At 34.3% G+C, this 17,278-nt stretch overlaps 2 protein-coding genes across 3 annotated transcripts; both read right to left on the bottom strand.

The window, feature by feature from the left end:
- Positions 1-1,191: 1,191 nt before the first annotated feature.
- LOC113749540 (splicing factor U2af small subunit B-like) lies at positions 1,192-4,427 on the bottom strand. Its single transcript, XM_027293312.1, has 2 exons — positions 1,431-4,427; positions 1,192-1,241 (listed from the first exon to the last, which is right to left on the bottom strand). The coding sequence occupies exon 1, from the start codon at positions 4,300-4,302 to the stop codon at positions 3,451-3,453; it is 852 nt and encodes a 283-aa protein (XP_027149113.1). The 5' UTR covers positions 4,303-4,427; the 3' UTR covers positions 1,192-1,241; positions 1,431-3,450.
- Positions 4,428-9,094: 4,667 nt separating this feature from the next.
- On the bottom strand, positions 9,095-13,280 carry LOC113749570 (mitotic spindle checkpoint protein BUBR1). 2 transcript variants are annotated; one of them, XM_027293351.1, is made up of 11 exons: positions 12,894-13,280; positions 12,641-12,700; positions 12,172-12,316; positions 11,895-12,052; positions 10,619-10,700; positions 10,473-10,539; positions 10,348-10,399; positions 9,803-9,971; positions 9,634-9,716; positions 9,374-9,451; positions 9,095-9,282 (listed from the first exon to the last, which is right to left on the bottom strand). In XM_027293351.1, the coding sequence occupies exons 1-11, from the start codon at positions 13,142-13,144 to the stop codon at positions 9,219-9,221; spliced, it is 1,209 nt and encodes a 402-aa protein (XP_027149152.1). In that variant the 5' UTR covers positions 13,145-13,280; the 3' UTR covers positions 9,095-9,218. The 2 variants fall into 2 exon arrangements, with proteins under 2 accessions (XP_027149152.1, XP_027149153.1); XM_027293352.1 differs by having other exon boundaries at positions 9,634-9,707.
- Between the last annotated feature and the right edge of the window lie 3,998 nt (positions 13,281-17,278).

Genomic DNA, 17,278 nt, shown 5'->3' with positions numbered 1-17,278 from the left:
CACAATATCTTCTGCTAAATCAACTTGGCGATGATGGTATCCGTTATCAGCCAAAACCCGTAATGAGAATCGTGAGTGGAAGTGCTGTTAACATTCAGAGACTTGGCACAGGACTTTGCTAAGTGCCCCATGACACCACATTGGTAACAGAACGTTGGCAAGGGATTTTACCTTTGTCAGTCACATTAAATTTTAGTCGTCCGATCCCCGCAAAGGTTTTCGTACGCCAAAGACATAATATTCTCTTATTCCCGGCATGCCTTTTGGTCCTAATGCCCATCCATCGTTTTAATTGTCTTTACTCATCCAATCCAAAACAGCAACATCGAACAGTAAGCGACAAAGTTTGCAGAATGACCATGTCCCCATTTCCACATCCACCATGATGAGGGCAAAAGGTATTTGCCCTCGTTTTTTTTTTAAAAAAACCAACAAGTAAACGGAAAAAATACATAAAAAAGATTTTAATTTTGTTTCAATGAATCATAAGAACGATCAAAGGCACACATTGATTGTCTCCAGACAATAAAACAGGATCCATAGACTAGATGATCTAAACGTCACCGTTGCTGCTACTGGAGAATGATAAACTAATCCACGTCCCAGCTGAAGCCGAAGAGCTCATAACAGATGCAGAATTGATTGTCCAACAGACACCAGGTACGTTCGCAATTATGCGCAAACAAACAATATCATACGGATGTATTGTCTGGCTTTATTATATGTTCAAGTAACTCCAACATAGACCTCGTAGCCTAACTCAAAATCTCCACCAATATATGATAGACCAGACATGTTATCCAATAGACTAAAGACGAAATGGGCACTTTGCATCCAGGATTTTACTCCCCCTAACTGTTCATTATTCCGTAAGTTCACAAACAGTGGGGATTCAGCTGTAATGTGAAAATATTCACCTTACTGTTTCCTAAAACAAGTTCAAAAATTAAATTTTTTGCTACTTATCCAATACACGAAACCATTATCTGATATCAGCTGGTCCGCTTGGCCTCAAAACTGCCCCTAAAAGGATAGAGCAGACCTTATGAGAAAGCATTCGAGAGAGAAGAAAGGGAGAGGGGGGGGGGGGGGAATTAATAAAGAAAACATAACTCACAGTGAAGAATGATATGATGCTCATACAATCTCCACGTCAATGTCCAAAAGATAACCACATAAGTTTGTTTTTCAACAACTAACCCATGGTATATGTCTCTGTGAGGCTTGTTTCTTCAACCCAGCTAGTGAGGCAGGATCATGGCCATAAAAACAACCAAAAAATCATAAAGTAGTTTTTAAAAGATTTCTTTTTCTCCATTTCCTCCTTGGCAAGAGAAGAAAAACAAAAGGTGGCAGGGGCAAGACAGAGAGGGCAGGATAGAAACCAGTATTGAGGCCAACAAATAATGATAAATACAAAATTAATATACCTTCTGTGATACATGCTTCTATATTGAGAATTTGACACACATAATTGGCAACCAATTCTCAGATATCTGCTTTTCATTGTTTGGATCCGTCATCTCAGCAATCACGCTGAACACATAAAACGACGCCATTACAAGCCAACAATGTGATCAAAGGGTTCCAAATTAATCCCCTCCAGAAATATCTTTTCCATACTATCCCCCTTGAATGCTGTAATGGATCAATCCACCCCCTATGGTATTGAGTTTTTTCTGATCAAGTACATTCGGCATAACATGCTCAATTTCCCACTAAATTGCCAGTGTAAGATGCACATGTTACCCTGAAAAGCCTAATTTACCCCCCAAAAGAAGCCAACTCAACTCCATTCCTAACAATGCCCCAGAGTCTAAAGAATGTACAACCAAAAATAAAAAGACAAAAAAGAACAGGACTACGTAGGCCAAACCCAATTTCTAGGGTTTTATTCTTATGTTATTTCTGGAAAAAAAAGAGAACATAATATGGATTCTTTCTTGCAGCTTATCCCACTTTTTTGGGGATAATTAGTCTTTTCACAATAGCATTTGTCCATCTCAAATTAAACATTTAGAGAAATATTGGGCCAGCTATGCTGATTGTACTTGATAAAGAAAAATTAAATACCACAAGGTGGGAATTGATGAAATTCAACATTAAGGGGCAAAGTGAGGAAAATGTATTTTTGGAGGGGTGTCTCCGAATTATCACATCTACAAATTTGGAATGCACTAGAAAGAATAGAGAGCAACAAAGACTTAGAAGCACTATCAAATGGAACAAAATAAATAAGTATCAAACCTTCATCACCAGGACAGCAAAAATGACTCTCTTTTCATAGTAATACTAGGTCTAAATCTCCCCCTCCCCCCTTCAGAAAGCAGCAATAGATCCAAAGTCCACAAGCCAAAAGAGCAAGATAAAGAAAATTTAAAATGGGTGAAACGGAAGGACTAAACAACCCATTTTAAGTGGCTCCATACGACATTAAAGCAGTACTAATCTATACTTTCACAACATTCTTCATGTAAGTTCAGGTGATAGACAAGATGTCATTCAAATTTCAGCATCTAATTTTCACTCAATTATCCTTCCAAATTGTTGTCAACTGTCAAGCTTAATTATCCAGTTATCAAAACTAATGACATAGAAACCTGGAAAAGAGAGGTTGCAATTCCACCAATCATGAGTCACAAGAAGCCAATATTTAGCAACAAGCAACCAAGATTTCAACATCAATTGTCTAACAAACAGGTAGAACTCTGACACCTTACCTATGAAATAGTGCTAAACACTTAGATATTATGCCACCCAATATTTCATCTGTAATTCATTTTGCAACATCATAATCTATTATCCTCCCCTACAATGACCCTCAAATGTGAAGCTTAGTGACCTAAAGCAATCATCTCAATCTCAAAAGTCAAGCAAATATAGCACGAACTTATCACAGAATGCAAATTTCCAATATCAAACCCTTCCCAAGAGTGCCAAAAGTTAAAGCATTTAAATTTACTCTAACCTATCCTACAATATTAAGTTAAGATGATCTAATTGAAAACCAAACAGGAACTGAAATGAAGCCACACGCAAGATGAGGAATGTGACAGCAACAGTGCGCTTTGTTTCTAAAGAGAGGACTCGAAGCAAAGGCAATGGAAAGAGATATGGGTACATGGCAACGTGATATCACAAGAATCCACATGTTAACGAAATGCAAAGCAAAAGACTAGGCATCAACTACAACTACTAGTTTAAAAACAGAAAAGCATGTCAGACCCTATATCGGCTAAACTCATTGCCATCTCACTTCCGAAGGAAAAGGAAATAAATAAAATGACAAATAAGATCAGAGTAGATTAATCAACCGGGAAGGATAGCATCCAAGCCTATAATGAATACCAAAACAACAAGAGAAACAGGCAAAGCTAGCTCCAGAGAAGGATAGAAGGATGGAACATCAAATCAGCGAAAAACAACCTAATAATCAGATGAGCGTGCCTCCTAATTCTCCTCCCTCTCTCGGTTCCACTGCTCAATCCTAGCTCTTCGCTCCTCGCTCCCTTCCCTCACAGGACTTTTGCTCCGCCTGGGACTCGTTGGATGTCTCCTCCTTCCTCCGCTGCTGTCGCTCTCATGCCTGGCGTGCCGGTCTCCTCCGCTCCTCCTACCACTTGCACGAAAATCCCTTTCACCGCCACGGCTCCTATCGTAGTCCCTTTCCCTCCGGTGATGGTGGTGCGGATGGGGACTGGCACTTCTACTGCGACTCCTGCTCCTCCGGTACCTACGATACCTCCCAAAGAGCTTCCTCCTGAGGTCCCTCCCAATCATCTTGACGTGCATAAAATTGCAATATCCGCCACGGTTGCAACTGTTCTCCTCGAACTGGCGGCAGGTGGCCTCGCGGAAGTCGGTGACGGGGGAGAAGTCGGCAATGATGGGGCGGCCGGAGTAGAAGCGGCCCTGCAAAGCCTGGAGGGCGGCGGCAGCATGGTCCTCCTCCTTGAACTGGACGTAGACGTTGCCGATCATGTGGTCGGCAAGGTTGTCGCAGACGTTGAGGCTCTCGATCTCGCCGAACTTGCCGAGTTCCTCGAAAATGTCCTCGTAGAAGTCCTCGAAATGCTCCTGAATCTTGCGGGGATCAATGGGCTCGCCCTGGGGGTCGACTCCGGGGGTGATCATGTCGGGGCGCTGGTACATGTTGGACAGCAAAAGGGTGGGGGAGATGGTAGGACGGTTATGGAGGCGGGAGCAGCGGTCGCCGTGGCGGCAAGCGCCGATCTTGAAGTAGAAAGGGCAGTTGACACGGTCCTTCTCGGTGCCGAAGATGGAAGCTAAGTGCTCCGCCATGGGATGAATGGATGGACGTGGGAAGCAGAGAACTGATTTTAACTTGCAGGGTCTTAGGGTTATAAAAATCTGAACACGAAATAGCTCGACTAGCTCTGCTAGGCATGCGAAGTTGTGGGGGGGGGGGGGGGAGAATGGAGGGAGAGCCCTCCTCAACTAATTGTTTACTTACTCTTCTGTGGATTAAGAATTTAAGATACTTGGGGGTGTTGTGTTCTGTTCTGTTCTGGGGGTGAATCGGATCAGTCCATGCAGTGCCGGACAGCAGGATAAGTTTCGCTTCTACGCCGGGAAGGGACTCTAAATCAGCGGTGGAACTTGTGTGCTCGCTCACTTCAGTAATAATTTAGGGTTTAAAGACCCCCAATTGTGCTTTACAAAATCAATGGGCCACTCGGTAATCGATCTCTCTGTCTCTTACCAGTTACCAATATGAATACCAATGGGGGCGAAAAAAAAGAGGAGAGAGAAAAGAGATCGATCTCTCTCGCTCTGTCTCGACGGATATGGATTCAAGCTCCCCTCCCCTCCCCTCCCTCGCCGGTCGCCACTGAAGGGTCAAACATCTACGTGTACGTGCGCAATCAGGAATCCAAACCAGTTATAAATGCACACTCAGGTTGGGCGTGCGACAAAGAAATGCATAATGTCCATATTTATATTTATAGCGATTGAGTTTTATATGAATTTTTTATTATTAATCCAATCTGTGATCTTTTAAATTGGTTTGACTAATTAATGCTTTTTTGTTATGTTGGCAGTTAGTTATATTGAAAAATATGTTTAAGTAGTAAATTAAAAATGGCGTATAGATAGTTATATTGATAATGCGCGTTTGGATGGTTAATATAATTATTAAAATTAACTTGTATGAAGATAAATATGAAAGTACAAAAAGTAATAGCAAAATATTTACGTCAAACCACTCAAACCTCCTTCCCTCTCTTTATATGTAGTCTAGATGATACTCCTCCTACGCTCCAAAAAATTGCAAGAAATCACACACATTTTGCAGTTTGACATTTTGAGGTCCATCTTTTGAAAAAAAAATCATCCATTAGCGAGCTTGTGGGCTTTAGCTACTATGTTCCAAAAATCATCCGTTTGGATTAGTTGTTTTTGGGGTTGTTTTTCAAAAACTATATGAAAAAGTTTTACTGTAGATTTTTTTGGATTATTTTTAGAGGTATTTTGGAAACATATTTTTGAGTATTTTTAGAATATTATAATTTTTATATTTTTATATAAATATGCATTTATGCATTTATAATCATTTATATTTACAAATGTATAGATGTATATTATTATAAATGAATAAATTATAAATGAATATTATATAAATGTATAAATTATAAATTATAATTTTATAATTTTATATAAATATGCATTTATGCATTTATAATACATTTATAGATATTTATAAATAAATATATTTATATATACATATAAAAATATATAAATGTATTATATTATATATAATACATAATATAAATATATTTATAAATGTATAACTGTATATTATTATAAATGTATAAATGAATATTATAAATATATTATAAATTATAAGTGTATATTATTATAAATTTATAAATTATAAATGAATATTATAAATGTATAAATTAATATATTATAAATATATATTAATATTATGTAGAAATGTATTTATATAATTAATATAAATGTATATTTGTATTGATATTATGTATAAATGTAAAATTAATATTATGTATAATAATATAAATGTATAAATGTATTAATATATATAATACATAATATAAATGTATATTTAAATGTATAAGTGTATATTATTAAAAATGTATAAATTATAAATGAATATTATATAAATGTATAAATTAATAAATTATAAATATATATTAATATTATGTAGAAATGTATTAATATAATTCATATAAATGTATACATGTATTAATATTATGTATAAATGTAAAATTAATATTATGTATATTAATATAAATGTATAAATGTATTATATTATATATTATACATAATATAAATGTATATTATAAATAAACATAAATATTTATATATTATGTATAAATGTATAATATATTATACATTATATTATATATAATTTATATAACATATAATATTTATGTAAATATATTATAAATATATATAAATATATTATAAATAAAATAAAATATTTATAATATGTATGTATAAATATATAATATTAGAAATGTATAATATATATAATATTATACATAATTGAAATAAATATATTTATATTAATATAATATATATATAATATACATAATTGAAATATACATATTAAAATATATTAAAATATAATTGAAATATACATATTAAAATACATAATTAAAATATATAAATTGAAATATACTTATTAAAATATACAAATTAAATATACATAATTGAAATATATTTGGAGTTGTTTTTGATATATTATTTGGATATGGGTGTTTTTGAAGTTATTTTTGAAATACACATTACTGTAGCATTTGGAATGTGAAAAGCAGTTTTTCAAAAACATGTGCAAAAACACTCAATCCAAACGCAGCTAATGTCTTTTGTTGCATTTTGTTGCAAAGGGGATAAATGAAGGTTGGAGGTGGGAGTCGATCATCTTGTAACGCAAATCTTGTATATCCAACAAGGTCTTGCACAAGGACCAGTATAACAGAAGAAGAGAAGAACATCTAGTAAGTTGGCACAAACCACCAACCAAAGGGTTGGTCCAAAATGAATGTAGATGGGGCTGCGAGCGAGAGTCCGGGAGTAGCTGAATGTGGAGGATTAATTAGAGATACGACAGGCTGCCAGTAAAGGGGTTTCTCGATTAATTTGGATTCTACAACTGATGTGGTAGCAGAACTTCAGGCAATTTTAATAGGGTTAAAGTTAGCATGGAATAAAGGGATACGCAAGCTTATATAGTTGAAACAGATGCTAAAACAAGCATGGAATTGATACGAAGAGGTACGCAAGAGAGAGCCCACACTTCAATCTCACTTTACAAATTAGGAATCAGCTCCGGAAGTAATGAAATTGTAAGTGGCAACATCAGCGGGGAGAGGGTAACAAATGTGCAGATCACTTAGGGGAATTCGGTCGTGGGGTGAATTTAGTTGCTTCTTACTTAACATTGTTGGCAAAAGAAAATTGATCAGTGGCGAGATGTAAAAACAGAGTGAGTGGGTTAGTCCCCTTGTTCCCCATCCCGAGTCCCACATCATTTGTGAGTGGTGTGTGTGAGTTGTAGTTAAATTCCATAGGGGTGCCAAAAGTCAGCTAGCCTTTTGGTATTCCCTCGTGAGGTGAATTTAGTTGCTTCTTGCTTAACATTGTTGGCAAAAGGCATCACTGAGCCAAGACTAGTCCAAGTGTAATGCGTCTCTACTCTTCCATACGGCAATAATACCATTTCTTTACTTTAGACTCCCCTTCCCCTAGAATAGGGAAGGGATAGATTAGGTTATAAAAAATACAAAATGTCATCCAAGATGGTTTTTAGTTTTTACCGCCGGAGGAGACTTGGTCATTTATAATTTGCATAAATCACGGGAGAAGGCTGATGCGAAAAGTATGAAGAGTCGCCATGCATGCCTAGAGATGTTAACAAATTGGTAGCTTCGTAAATAAAGCACGACTGGTGTTGTCTATTGTACTACACTAATCGAGTTTGAATCATGAACAATGACTGACATTAAATTGATTGATTAAATTCGGTACGTAGTTATCTATATTCCTTTTATTTGTGCTTAGAGCATCCACAATGCTATTACACTTTGTGGAGTGTAATTCACATGCCACGTCAGCATTCCACTTTCTCCTCTTTTATTACACTTTCACTCACAATGGATTACACTCCACAAGGTGTAATAATATGGGTCCACAATTAATCAAATATTTATTTTAATAATGCATAACTCATATCCCATAAATAAATAAAGTAATTTTTAAAACTAATTTTGTTATTTTTAAAAAATAAAGTACTAACTTTCGTTAAATTTTGTACATTTTGAATTTTTTTATTTTGTAAAAATGATATTATTAATTTTTAAGTTTGAATAATATATCTTTTTCTATATTTCAAAAATAATATATTGTTATTTTTTAAAAAATAATTATGTAGGAAATTAAACAAATATTTGATACTTCAAATGCCATAGGGCCCACCTTCAATGAATTACACGCATCATATCCATGATGCGTGTAATCTCCATGACACTGCTCCAATGGGAAGCCGTGTCATGGAGCGGTGTAATGGCTCCCCATTACACCCGCGTTGTGGTTGCTCTTAGTTTGATCAATATTAAAAAAAAAAAAAAACACAAAGAACTTAAAATGTCAAGTTTGAACACCGATTTTAGAAAGAATTTTGAGCATTACAAGAACACATCAAACATGCTCAACTAGACTCATTTACAGCTGTGCGCGTCCTGCAAGAAAGTGATATAGATCTCTTCTCAATTGATTTTTGTAGATCTGCTTATAGCTTCTAATTTTACACAAAATGATGGAGCCTTTGGATTTATTTTTAGAGCTCAAAAGAAAAAAGCCAAAATCAAGAGCTACAAGATATCTGGGCTTTGGATTCTTATTTTGGCTTTTCAAAAAAAATTTTACAAAAATCAAAATTAGTTGAGAACATGCCAATAAGCACCGCATTCTGGACTGTGGAATTTCGAAGCAGACACAGCAGGATCTGTCCTAACAAATATTGATTGTCAGACTTTTAAAAAGACTAAAAATATGCTCCATTAAATGTACACCTACACTCATTTTCTTGAAAACAGTTGGATATATGTTCTAAAATTTTCTGGATGTTAATAAATTTGCAATTTCGTTCATCAAAAAGAGAAATGGCAGACTGGATCAAGTCTGCTTTACTCGGATACAACAACAGAGATGAAATAATGTCCTTCCTCGGATTATCTAGGCAAAGAACTTGGGGGAAAATTGCGCAAGGGATTCTCTCTCAATAGCTCCGTTTCCCTGTCAATTGGAACAACAATGCAGCGCAGCGCATTCAGTGAACAATTTGAAGGGGAATTCTAGTATTATAGCACGTATAACAGCCACTTACTTCTTAAGGTCTCTACCATCCCCGTGTCTGAGTTGTAGAGTTGATGATTTTCCAGTCTCCTTATCCATCTTCTGTGCTCTAACAGATTAAATAACAAAGTCCAGGTTTAAATTGAGAATGAATTTTGCAGCTTACGTCTATGCAGATATAAGCAGCACATGCACACTGGAAGCTGAACAAAATGAAGGATCCAGTAGAAAGTTGTTTCCACAAAAATGTTTTCTCAAGAACCAGGATTCACTAAGAGCATGTGTTCTTACTCGGCACAATCGTCATCCACAAAGATCTCAATAGACGGAGTTGTAATTGTTCCTCCAAATCTATGCCCAAATCTCTGGGGAATCTGGGAGCAACGGTTAGGCAGTGTAATATGCCACTGGCTCATTCTAAGTAAGAAGCACACTTCAGAGTGTCAAGTGCATGCCTAACCTTATTTGAGGCCCATTTAGAAGGAACTGAGTTGTTCTCCTTATTTCTCTCTGCGCGAACACCGAGACTCTGCCATGGTTTTGACTCCAACTTTGAAGTTTGTGATTGTAGGTCCGATATCATATTCCTACCAGAATCTTCATAGATAGGTATTGCAGTCCCTTGAATCCTGAAAAATCAAATTGAATCATAAATTAAATTTCCCAAGAATTTTGCATGTTATCTTTGATTAATTACTTTCTAATCTTGTTAAGCAGCATGGCTTGATATACGCTTTATTACAATAAAGCCGATTCAGGTAAATCACATTAGAGATCTCCAGAGTCCACAAGGAAAAACCAGTTAACTAGACTTCCACGGGACCTAGAAAAATATGTTATTCCACAAAGAGCTGAAAGTTTGCAGCTTTAAAACCCATAACTCTGATATACACACTAGTGCTGGCAAACGTGAAATTCACAACAGTAATATTACAAAGGATACTTGGATATAAATGTTGAGTAAAATAAGGGGCAGGAAGACCTTCAGACATTCTATCATCTTACCTATCTGTTTTCAACTTTTTCATAGCAAAATCAGAATCATCTGCCTGGTTTCCTGCAGGTGAAAAAACAGTTATATACACAAGTGTAACTTCGAAGGAAAAAGAAAATACAGTTATCAGACTTACGGCGTTCTCCCGTAGCCAGTACAGTCCCAAAACTTCTAAGTGGGAACTGATTCTCTGTTCTGTCCTCCTGACAATTTAAAAAAATTCAGAGTAGAAACTAAGACAAGTGTAAATGGAAGAACAAGGTGACATATGAATTTGCATACCTCTACAGCTATTGACCTTCTCATTGACCGATTCAGAAACTTTTTATAGGCTGCCTTCAATTTTTCAATTGGTCGTGCATTCCTAGAACAGTAAACAAGAATATAGCTTGGCAGTTGACATTTCAAACAACCAGATGGAAGCTAACCAATCAACTGGAAAATTTTGGGGAAAATATTTTAAAAAATAGAAGAGAGGAAAGGAAAATCGATAAATGTATTTTGCAAAAATCATATACGCCCCAACAATAACACGATCAATTGCCATTGTAAACAATCAACATTCAAGAATCTATAGCAACACTTGAGATCAGACAACAACAACAATCACAAAAATATTCCTGTTCAGCTTGGCATGATATACCAATCTACTGAGAAAGATATGGTCGGTATGAGAAATTCAGAGTGAATCCAAATAAGATGCAGGATGCTTGTATAAAAGGGAAGGGATTGCGAAATTCCAGAACTAGAGTTCATCCACTGCAACCGCCAGCTATACTGGAGTTATATGACAAGCAGACCATACCCATACAGAAACCAGTCCACCATAAAAGCTTTTACAGTGAAGGAGAAGGTCACTCTGGTCAGAAGGAAGCAATTAAAATAATAGGGGGGAAACATACTTCACTAAACTGGAGGGAGGAGGCTCTCACATTATGCTTTGTTTATGCTTTTTGCTGCCCGTTATATTAAGAAGCAAATTGCAAAGAGGGAGAGATTGGCACCATTTTATAGGGTAGAAAGAGAAAAATAAGAAGCTAACGATTAGGGGAATACCAATTGAAATCAGACTATAATGTTGCAAGTCAGCTACTCAGTAATATCAACCGTGATGCCAAAGCAACACTAGTCAGGAACACAGACAAATGTAGTCGTGCAAATACAAAAGATCAGTAAGCACTATTTATACAGGTAGGGACGAAGAAGTGTGTTTTCTGCATATACATTGGGCATTACTAGGTAATTAACGGTTATGAGTAAGCTTAAAGCCTGACAACAACTCAATAGTGCTCGTTCATTAGAAAATAACTCAGAACATAAAGGCAGATATTTGATAAAACAAATACGGGATCAAAGAAGATACATTTCTGAACAAGAAACTCTTTCTCTAGGTTAACCTGAAGCACAGAATATGAACAGACAATTAATGTACAGAAATTCCTCCTTTTGGTTAACCCGAACATACTCAAGATACTTGATCTTGTTTAACGACCAATCTATTCAGCCATTGGGGGGCTGAGGGAAGAGAGAGGCAAATTCTAAAGAGACAAAAACTTACATAGATATGCCTCGATTGAAGATTTCATTAGCAGTTCTAGTTTTGTTCTTGGATTCCATGTGAAGAGCAAAGGATATATAGAAGGAAGCATGTGTGAGGCCAATTTTGTTTGCCTCGAGAAAACTATAGATGACTTGAGCATCAATACAATTTGCCGCCTAAGGATGCATTTGAAATCGAAAAATAGGAAAACAAAATCAGAAGACATACATGTAGGGAACATGAAGAAGGAAAAGATAGGGAGCAGTAATAAAAAGGGAAGGCAAAACCCTCGCACATATTCCAACCAAACATTGAGATAGCGAAGATCATCCTTGTAGCGGTCCTGGTGCCAAAAAGAGCGGACACACTGCTCATAGATGACTACTAAGCCGGAGGAGTCTCCACCAGCAGGAAAAGCCTCCTGAACCCACTTAACGCACCTGTTGGAATTGGATTGGAAGGTATTACTGTTGATGATGAATATGGGATGCGGATAGGGATTGGTTGAACATACAATACATGCGAGACAGACTAGTTAAATGCTAATGAACAATTGAAGAAAACATGACCCTATGATGCATGGTGCTCCTGCGACATGAAAGGAACAAACAGGAACGAGCAGAGGTATGGTGCGTAGTATTTCTGCAAGAAAAGAAAAAGAAAAAAACGCACACGCACTACTAGACTGGAACTCCGGAATAACTATAAGTAGAAAAATAAGGAAAGAATGAGACAAGTAGAAAGTAGCAGGTGAGAGTACTTACCGAAGCCAAGGTTGGAGAGGATCGTCACCTTCATATTCATCTATGGCTTCAATCAACCTCCTGGTTATGCATATAAGGAGTAGTAGTTGGTAATTTTTTTTTCCCATCTTTTTGAAAGAGAAAAAAAAATAAAAGAACCTAAATAAAAAGAATAACAGAAATAGAGGAAGAGAAGGGGGAAAAAGGTCTTGAAAAAATGTACTAGTAGAACAGAATCTGATGAGGAGAGGATGGAAAGAAAATGGCGTAAAACCTGCGATGGTGAAGAAGTTGAGTCCTGAGGGTGGAGGAGGAGGAGTGGGATTTGAGAGCAGTGTTGAGAAGAGCGACGTTGCGGCCCCGCTTCAAAGGCCTCACATTTTCCTTGAACAGCTCCCACTCGTTCCCAGTTTCTTGTTTCGATGCCAAAAACTCCATTTCTGGGTCCAACGACAACCACTCCGACTCTGACTCCTGCTTATTCAAGGTGCAATCGGACGCCATCGCCTTCTTCTCCGTATCCATACAATTGTTAAAACAAAAACTACAGTAGTACTACTTGGATTGGGAATTAATTTTATTGGAAAAAAATGAAGAAGCAATAACAAATGTAAGCTAATCTTGAATCGCCGGTCACGGAGGGAGAGGGGCTTTTTTTTTCTTCTTCTTCTTTAATCTTCTTTTCAACTTGTAGATTGAAGAAGAAGAAGGAGAGTGAGGGGTTCCTTTTTGTTTTGTTTGAATTTCGAAATGCACCGGCCCACGAGCACTAGCGGCTAGGCCCCACTTTACCTTTTCTTCTCTCTCTTTATATGGCAATTGCTCCCTCCCTTAAGCAGTGAAGTGCTCCAATGCGCTCCATCCCGCTCTCTCAACGTTCATCCATCAATCAACATAGCCGTTGAAACCCCGATTGGCATAATAGTTATTAAAAGGGAAAATCGTCTAAAACGTCCTTCACATTTTATAAAATAATTTTTTTCATCTTTCACTTTTAAAAGTATAATTTTATATCTCTTACATATTCATATCGGTCAAATTTAGTCCATAACTAGATTTTCAATCATTTTTTGACCGGAATCCACCATGTGCAAGGCACGTGATCATTTTTGAAGGGTAAATTTGTCAAATTATATTTTACATAATCTGATCTATAGTCCTCCATATTTTATAAAATAAATTTTTTCATTCCTCACATTTTATAAAATAATTTTTTTCATCCCTCACATTTCACAAAATGAATTTCTCCATCTCTCACATTTCAAAAAATGAAAGTTTCATTTCTCACTAATTATGTGTGTAAATACTTTTTTTTTAAACACATGTATATGTCTATTTGATTTTGCTTAATAATAATAGAATAAACACATGTATGTAATTGGGCCCAACTTGTGGACTATCTTCTCTTTTTGTATGATTATGACTAATAGTTACCAATAGAACCTTAATTTGCATATTCTTATTGTATTTTGACCAAAAATAGCTTTATTGGCCAACTTGACAATGAATGCAAGATTTTTTACTAACTAATACCATATGAAATTAAATGATCACGTATAATATATGGTATTCGTATTGTTAAGTGCAATCAAATAGACACATACATATATTTATACTATTCGTATTATTAAGCAAAATCTAATAGACATATACATGTGTTTAAACAAAATGTATTTACACACATTTTTTTTTAGGGTTTCCCTCACACACATAATTACTGAGGGATGGAAATATTCATTTTTTGAAATGTGAGGGATGGACAAACTCATTTTGTGAAATGTAAGGGATAAAAAATCATTTTTATAAAATGTGAAGGACGAAAAATTTGTTTTATAAAATGTGGAGGACTATAGATTAGATTATGTAAAATATAATTTGACAAATTTACCCTTAAAAAATGATCGCGTGCATTGCACGTGATGGATTCCGACCAAAAAATGATCAGAAACCTAGTTAGGGACTAAATTTGACCGATGTGAATATGTAAGGAACATAAAATTACACTTTTAAAAATGAGGGGCGAAAAAAGTTATTTTACAAAATGTGAGGGAAGTTTTGGACGATTTTCCCTTATTAAAACCCGCTTGGAAAAAGAACTCGACAGAGGGACTGAATCAATGGACCAGTGGTGTGGTTCAATTAGTGAATCACTGATTAAATCAGCGAGTATAAATTTAATATTTATAAATATAAATTACTAATTTAACATACATAAAATATAGGGATAATTGCAGAAACCTCCCTTGAGGTTTCTGACATTTACACTGACCTCTCCTGTGGTTTGAAAAATTACACTGACCTCCCATGGGGTTACTAATCCTTTGCAAATTCAGTCCAAACGATTAAAATATTGTTTTAGGGAGTGAAATTAGAATTTTTTACCAAATTTGTCCTTTGTACTACATGTCCAATGAATGACAAAATACTACAAATTAATAAATTTTAAGGAGTATAGTTTATAGGCAAATATGCATTACCTATTTAAAGTACCGACTCTTTATGGGTATTTTACTTTCAAACATTTAATTTAATACAAATATTTACGCTCAAATACATATTTGTATTTACTTTCAAATATTTAATTTTTGTTAAATACAAAAACTATCAATCTCTCTTCCGTAAAAATATTAATATAACACTTTTTCAATTTTAGTTACAAATATTTATGTATTTAACATAAATTAAATGATTCAGGATAAAATACCCATAAAGAGCCAATACTTTACTCATGTAATGGATGAAAGCCATAAATAATTAATACTTTATGGGACATTTTTTTTAAAAAAAATATTTAATTTATATTAAATAAATAGCCTACCGATTTCCTTTTTGCAAGAATATTACTGTAACACTTTTTGAATTTTACTAACAAACATTGATATATTTATCATAAATTAAATGTTTGAAAGTAAAATATCCGTAAAAAGCAGGTACTTTAAATGAGTAATGCATGTTTGCCTATAAAAAGCCGGTAATTAATTAAAGTACCGGTTCTTTAAGGGTATTTTATTTTCAAACATTTAATTTAATAAAAATATTTACCCTCAAATACAGATTTGTATTTACTTTCAAATATTTAATTTTTGTTAAATACAAAACCTACCAATCTCTTTTCCGTAAAAATATTAATATAACACTTTTTCAATTTTAGTTACAAACATTTATGTATTTAACATAAATTAAATGATTCAGAATAAAATACACATAAAAGCGAATACTTTACTCGTGTAATGGATGAAAGCCATAAAAAATTAATACTTTATGGGTCATTTATTTTTTTTAAAAAAATATTTAATTTATATTGAATAAATAACCTATTGATTTTCTTTTTGCAAGAATATTACTATAACAATTTTTGAATTTTACTTACAAATATTGATATATTTATTATAAATTAAATATTTGAAAGTAAAATACTCGTAAAGAGCTGGTACTTTAAATGAGTAATGCGTGTTTGCCCATAAATTATACTCCTTAAAATTTATTAATTAGTAATTGATTTATAGTACTTTGTCATTTATTGGATATGTAACAAAAGGGCAAATCTGGTATAAAATTCTAATTTCACTCCCTAAAATAATATTTTAATCGTTTGGACTAAATTTGCAAAGGATTAGTAACCTCAGGGGAGGTCAGTGTAATTTTTCAAATCATAGGGGAGGTCAGTGCAAATGTCAGAAATCTCAGAGAAGGTTTCTGCAATTATCCCTAAAATATATAACAAAGTGCTTTTAAAAACCAACTATTGTACTTAGAATGATATATAATGAATATATACATGTTAATAGAAGATTTAATTTCATTTTAGCGTACTTTTACATAAATAAATAATATAGTTAAGTATAAAAAAATCATATCACTTGTTTTAAAAAATATAGCATCATTTCTTCATTATTTTTTTAAGAACAATTTAATTTTTTCACTATTTAAATATTGTCAGTTTAAACTTTAAAAGTTAAAAGAATTAATTATACAATAAAAAAGTAAACAAATTTATAAAAATATATGTAGTTATCAAATAAAAACTAAGCAAGTGGTAAAATCTTATGCACATTTAAATGAAGATCAAATATACAAATCTTATCAAAAACATATACTATACACGTGTTGTTGCAAAAATAAAAGATTCACGATTGGTAAAAAAAAAAGAAGTAAATTGTGTCAATTAAAAAATCGGCCAAATTTTTTGTTGAACCACTAGGTCAAACAAGTTTGTTCAGATTTGAGTGGATCAATTTCTTGTCCGGTCAAACACATATCACCAGGCCAATTGATTCAATTTTCGTGTTGGACTGAATTTAATAATTATGTTGATTGGGACCCACCCCTACCTATTTTGCAATTATTTCTTTTAACATATATAAATAAATAAATAAATAAGCAAAGTACAAGTAACCAAAATATTTAAAAAGTTTCATTATCCTACTATACTTTTCTTTTTACTCCACTCAACATCTACAAATGCTTTAATTGGGCCACTATATATATATATATATATATATATATTATTTTATTTTTGTGTCATCCAACCCATTAAACTTCTAAAAAATGCTTCAACTAGGCCATTCCCTCTGGTCGGCAGTCAAGTTGAACCGTACAAACTTTCATGTGATGCGCATTCCTCATGCTTAGGGAGATATATGTCTTTTTCCATGAAAT

Source organism: Coffea eugenioides, chromosome 10 (genome assembly GCF_003713205.1).
Source record: "Coffea eugenioides isolate CCC68of chromosome 10, Ceug_1.0, whole genome shotgun sequence".
Classification (NCBI taxonomy): Eukaryota; Viridiplantae; Streptophyta; class Magnoliopsida; order Gentianales; family Rubiaceae; genus Coffea; species Coffea eugenioides.
The sequence above is the reverse complement of the archived record's forward strand: the minus strand, read 5'-3'. Positions and strand labels throughout refer to the sequence as shown.

Bases quoted from the DNA above. Each gene is read 5' to 3' on its own strand.
- LOC113749570 (XM_027293351.1), bottom strand. From the start codon at position 13,144: ATGGATACGGAGAAGAAGGCGATGGCGTCCGATTGCACCTTGAATAAG. The intron at 12,317-12,640 runs GTAAGTACTCTC...CAATTCCAACAG, and splicing joins CCTCTCCAACCTTGGCTTCG to GTGCGTTAAGTGGGTTCAGG. The intron at 12,053-12,171 runs GTGCGAGGGTTT...ATGCATCCTTAG, and splicing joins TCAATGTTTGGTTGGAATAT to GCGGCAAATTGTATTGATGC.
- LOC113749540 (XM_027293312.1), bottom strand. From the start codon at position 4,302: ATGGCGGAGCACTTAGCTTCCATCTTCGGCACCGAGAAGGACCGTGTC.